We start from the raw sequence: 6,000 nt of genomic DNA, 5'->3' as shown, positions 1-6,000 counted from the left end.
TGAATGCTGTCATTTTTGCCAGAAGTAATGTTATTATCATCATTGCCAGACTACCTTCCAAGATAGTGTTTTATCAGATTTTTTTACTATTAGCCTTGCAGCTATCTTATAATATCAGTATCCATTTGTTTTCTACCACTGGCTCTCAGTGTTTTGGCTCTCAGTGTTCAGAGAAGAGAAAAACTGGTTCAGTTAAAAAGGGTTTTCACCTGCTAAGCCTTGGTACAATTATTATTTTCCCATTGCTAAGAGATGTGAGATTTTTTCTTTACAAATACAAAATATATTGTATATAATTTCCATGCATATAAAAAAAGAAAAAAAAAAAAAAAAAAGATGAAGTCTCTAAGATGACACTTTACTAAAAAAATAAGACTCCAAAGTCAGCACTCCAAGATGATGACTCAAATAAAAATGCTTATAAAGTACACCCAGACTTTTTGAAATGCAAAATTGCCTACAAATACATACTTGGGAGTGGGGGCTTATATCAGGATAGGGGCACATCAATGTTTACTTGCAGCACAAGTGATGCAATATCACATGTATAACATATCACTCTTTCGGAAATTCAGAATTAAGACTGTTGTAGTGGAAATACTAGCGTTTCCATGTATAGTTTCAGGAGTGATTTTAAGGATACTCTTACTAATATTTTTTGCAACAAATAATGCTTTGAATAGTGATTTAGTATCAAGTAGCTATAATGCTCCTTTTGTAATCGCTGGAAACCTAGCTGTACAATAGTATAAAACCAAACGATACATTAAGAATGTAATAAGTCAGAGACATAAAAGTAAAGACTGATGACAAGTGAAAATCAAAGATTTTCGAGCAGATCTCAGTTGATATCATCTGTTAACATATTAAAGACACAGTCCTGATTCTGATTTTATATTATTTTTCCATTTATACCATCAGCAATGAACACAAGGAAACATTTGCACTGATAAAGACTCTAATATGCAAAGAAAACTGCTTAATTTATCAGAATTCTTTCTTGAAATGTATATGGGGATCGAGATGAAGCGCAAAGTCTCACCAACTGGATGTAAGTACAGAGTAAGGAAAGATTTACTGAGTCCTATAGTTAAAAAGATAGTGGCAGAAAATGTTTTTAACAAGGGACTAGCATAGGGTTAAAGCCAAATTTTTTTCTTGAACAGATGATATTTCAGATGGCCACACTATTCCAGATGCATCAATTTCCTTGAAAATCCAATCCATATATGTGCATATGCTGTGCTGGCAGGAGGACTGACTGAAATGGCCAAAACCCAAGAGCTAATATTCTTTTGGCCAGAATAATGCAATTATTATTTTCCTAGCTATCAGTCTAAGCATACAGAGCCATCTGTTATGCAAAGCAAACATACACATCTCAATTACAGAAAATGCAGTTGCCTTGACAGAATTTGGATTACACCACTAACCAGGGCTGTAAAATTTGTTTTAAGCTACCGTATAATGGATGCCTTTCAGGAGTTTTCTAATTAGCATTTACCTGCTTAAACTAATTATCCATCCTTCTTCTTTACTGGCTTGTTAAACTTTGTTGGATACTATGCATAAAACAAATTAATATGAGCATAAGACAATAATAAACATTAAAGTTCTGATTCTTTACTGTATTAGCAACATGGTGGCGCACGAATTTCAAAATCTGAGATTCTTGATACCAATTTCCAAACAGATTAAGGCAGGTATTAAAGTCTATTACAAAACAAGGGACTTTAATGACAGGAAAAAAATACATATATGAGTAAGAAACACCTTTAGCATTTGCTTTGCTAAAGCCAACCCAAAATAACAATTACTGAACTTACTAAAACAAATTTCTCCCAATTTCTTCGATGACTTAATGAACATCTAGCCTAACTCTCACGACATAATATTCAAAATTAGTAATTTTCTGCACCAAGAATTAAAATTTCCCATTTCATTACTGTTGGGGTACTGCAAAACTAACAGTTATCAGTAATAATACTTGCCTCCTCACAGCAGTATGGACACCAATTTAAAGGAAATAAATATTTATATCAGATTTTCTCCTCTGAGTGACTGCAATAGAAACAGATATCTTACCCTGCAAATCATCATGTAAAATCTTTCTTCTGCATTTCTAAATGCAAGTAGAAAGAAGCTATTCTAACAAAAGATTTCTGAATGCAGCAGGATTAGGGCTAAGTACCAGCAAACAACTTTCCCTTTACTTCCATTCTCTCTTTTAATCTTTGAAAAACAGTTGTTAGCAATTACATTTTAAAAACTGTATTTAATATATTTTCTTCATCTTAGTGAACATTTGTGGAAGCAGCAAAACGTGTCCTTGTTAGAACCCTCCCTGCCAGACATTTTAATGGTCTCTTTCAGCATTTCTTGACTCCAAATGACACCCTGTCATTGTGTCAGCTCCCTAGATAATGCAGGGTACTCCATAAACATCCAGTAATAGGACACAAGGGAAGTACTATTAAGTATCCCTTTCCTATCAGGTATAGAGGTTTAAAGTTCAAAACAACCAAGAAAAGAAACTTGATTTGTTCTCAATAAATTAATAATGATCCTTCATGGCAAAAAGTTTTCAGGCACAAGTGTATCTTATTTGAACACCCAATACTGATAGACATGTTTTTCAATTACTTCTCAGGATGAATTAGATGCAACTTTAAATAACTAATTAAATAATCCATGCAAAATACAGAAACTAGACTATTATAATTTCTTTTAAAATGAGAAATGGAAGAACACATCACACACAATTATGCTATAGAACTGAAAGCATGTACTTACTTGGGACAGGCCTAAGTAGATGGAGACAGTTTCGGAAATGTACAAAAATTTTCCTTCTTGATTTAGTGCAAATACAAATCCATCCAGGGACTGCAGAGAAAGAAAAGTCTAGTGAGTATATTAACTAAAAATTTTAAATCCTAGATAGAAATAGATTCAAACAAAGGTATCACAGAACAAATTGAGGAAAACATTCAGATGTGTGTTTTTAATTTGAATCCTTAAGACTATTCTTTTATAAAATTTATATATTAAAAATCAACACTAGTATATTCCAAAGTTCTGCTTATATCTGCTACAGACTACATAAAGTTATCTCATTTGCATACAGGAAAAATATGGAAAAATGAAATGTTCTTTAATTTTTTTTACAGGAAGAAAAAAGAAAAACAAATAGCCTTCCAATCAAATTCCATGTAAGAAGATCCCCAACTCCCCAGAATAAAAGTAGAGAAAACTGAAAAACAAAATCTGAAAACAAACAAACGAGAAAAAGAAAATAAAATCCTGCCATCACTCAAACCACTATGGAATAAATAATTTGTTAATTAATTGAGGATTACACACACACCATTTTCCTTTTGTGAGACAACAAACAAAGCCAATCAGCAGATTACTCTCAAATATGTTTACAGCTTAGGCCTATAGAAATGTTATGAATTTCATCCCTTTGGTATAAAACTCTAGATCAGATTTTAGTTTGACAGGTTTTGTCTTTGGATGTAGTTTTCATTGCAACTGCAAACTGCAAAAATGCACAGATTGATGCATATCTTTTGAAACATGACTACAGTTAATAAACAAAGGACTATATTCTAAACGGACTTGTAGAGTAAATCACTGTGCATCAAGGTGGAAATATATGTCTAGGTACATGAGCAAATCTTTTCTAGGAATAAATTGCCTTTCAAATACTACATGTGCCTTTAGTTTTATGCTTTTTAGAAGGTTGACTGCTGGCAAAGAAAAAAAAAGAAACAATGCAAATCTAAAATCACAAAGTTATAAAACTTGGAAGTCCAAAAAAAAAAATTAAAAAAAAAAAAAGTAATAGATAGATAGATAGATATAGATATATCAGGGGAAATGAAATGCCCAAAATGTTAAGATGAACAAGAAACAATCCCAAAACATTCCATCCTGAAAATTCTTTTGGGATAAAAGTACGTGTAGAGCAAAAGCATAACTACACCTTTTGAGTGACGGTTTTAGAAGAACAAGGTAATGGAAGCAGTCAAATTCAAGAAAATATTTGACAACGAAGTCATGCAATCATTTCACTCCTTTTTAAATATAGAACAGTGATTTCTAGTTTTTAATTTTTTTGATTCTTCTCCTTCTTGATTAATTTCCAATACACTGCTAGTCAGAGATTGTCCTTAGGAAGCACTCACTCCACTCTGATGTAGTAGGTGGTTCAAAAATCTGTGTTTTCTAAAAAAAAAATACACCCCATATTGGAAAACAAACCCTTACTGCATTAAAAAGATACTCTAATTTATATTTATGAATTAATAAAAATGTAAATCTGCATAGATTTCCTTCACGTAAAAACATTTACATTCTGCAAACCATTTATGACCTCTTATAAATCATCATAATTTCTTTTCAAATGATTAACATCAACTCCTTGAATTTTAACGTCAACAACAGGTGGAAAATTTGGAGCAGTGAAGTTCAAACTTGAATCTATACAAGGACAATCAAAACCTTTACACATTTGATATCCCCAAGTACATATTTCTTCTGTTACTTCCCACTTTCCCTAGCACAGAAAAATCAGAAGAATAGATCTTCAAGAGCCCCAGTGTAAGTTGTCCTGATTCTCTGTCTCACGTTCCCTTCTTTGAGGAAACTGTTTTAATCCCCTGTTAGAAATAAAACAGGAAACTGTCATCCTGATTCCCTGGCCACTCATGTATGTCCTTGCTAAAAGGCCTTTCTCCAACAGCTTGCAATACTGAATCAGACTAATGACTACCAGCAGTGGTTGATCTCCCTGGATCCAACAGTCACCCTACTTCAGAACATCATTCGAAATATCAGTGCCAGTTAGGTAGGTAATGACCAGACTACTAGAAGTTTCTTTTTAACGTCACGTTGTTACTAGTTTTCATGGTCATGACAGGTGATATTCTATGTAATTACTCCTACAACTAGTGCGCTCAAGATTCTTTTTGAATCAAATTATTTTGTTGGCTGAATAATATCCCATAGAAGGAAATTTCATAGTTTGTTGTGTATCATTTTTAACATATCCCACTTTTAACATATCCTATTTGTGTGATTCCCTTCCTCCTTTACTGGAAAAAGGCTCCATACACTCAGCACATTTGTAATCTGTTCTATTTAGTTTGCTAGATTACTGTGTAATTATCTGGCATATCTGGATAGAGTTTTGGGAGAATAGCAAAATGTAATTCTGAGTAATGGCTTTCTTGTTTCTCTTCTAGTAAGCATCTTATTTAGGAACTCAGGCCTTTTAATGAAATAAAAAATTATAGAAAGCTTTCATCACTAAGTAGAAATATTCTGCTTAGTGTTGACTTGGAATTGGCTAAAACTAGTTTTGCTGAAAATACATAAATAAAGAAATTCTCAGGTAGGCATGAGAGTAAAAAGAAATTACAACTTTTATGGCTTAAGTTTTTAAAGTAAACAGCAACTGGGAAGAATCTTAAATGTGAAAAGTGTTAAGCATCTTAAGCTTTTTCACATTACTTCTCCATTTCATCCCTGTCTTTCAGTTAAACAGTTTTAATGTTTTATCCAGTTCTTTTGCTTTCTTTTGGGAGATTATTCCTTACTTTTTACCTCCTAGTTTTACAAGGGAGGTTACTATGGCACTATGATGGAATGGCAGGGCCAGTGTAGCATGCCTACAATTCTTTTAGGCTTCTTGCATATCTAGTCATTTCCATACCATAAGTAAGACAACTGAGACAACTATGTGGTGGTCATGTATTTTTTTCTCTGCTTCATTTCCCTGCTTTCTGAAGTTATGTTTGAATAAAAATACTGACATAATTCACCATTTTTTAAATTGAGCAAAATTCGAAAGATTACTTAAATCATATTTTGGAAAGGCCACTGATTAATTGCTAATAGAGCAGGTAACTCAAAATGCAAATACATTAGAAGTAATAAGCTCAAATCCTCATATCAGAGAAAAATGATGATAAAAACAATCGAAGAAATGGTCACCTT

General features: G+C 32.7%; 1 protein-coding gene across 7 annotated transcripts in view; it reads right to left on the bottom strand.

Moving 5' to 3' along the window:
- Positions 1-6,000, bottom strand: part of NPAS3 (neuronal PAS domain protein 3) — a 599,300-nt gene that overhangs the window by 183,510 nt on the left and 409,790 nt on the right. For all 7 annotated transcript variants that reach the window (XM_085225180.1, XM_085225181.1, XM_085225182.1 and 4 more), the window contains one exon: positions 2,794-2,883. In XM_085225180.1, coding sequence (XP_085081306.1) covers positions 2,794-2,883 — 90 coding nt within the window. The remainder of the gene's footprint in view (positions 1-2,793; positions 2,884-6,000) is intronic.

This window comes from Meleagris gallopavo, chromosome 5, assembly GCF_905368555.1.
Source record: "Meleagris gallopavo chromosome 5, MGAL_WU_HG_1.1, whole genome shotgun sequence".
NCBI classification, from domain to species: Eukaryota; Metazoa; Chordata; class Aves; order Galliformes; family Phasianidae; genus Meleagris; species Meleagris gallopavo.
Note: the sequence above shows the minus strand (reverse complement) of the source record. Positions and strands in the feature narration are given on the sequence as shown.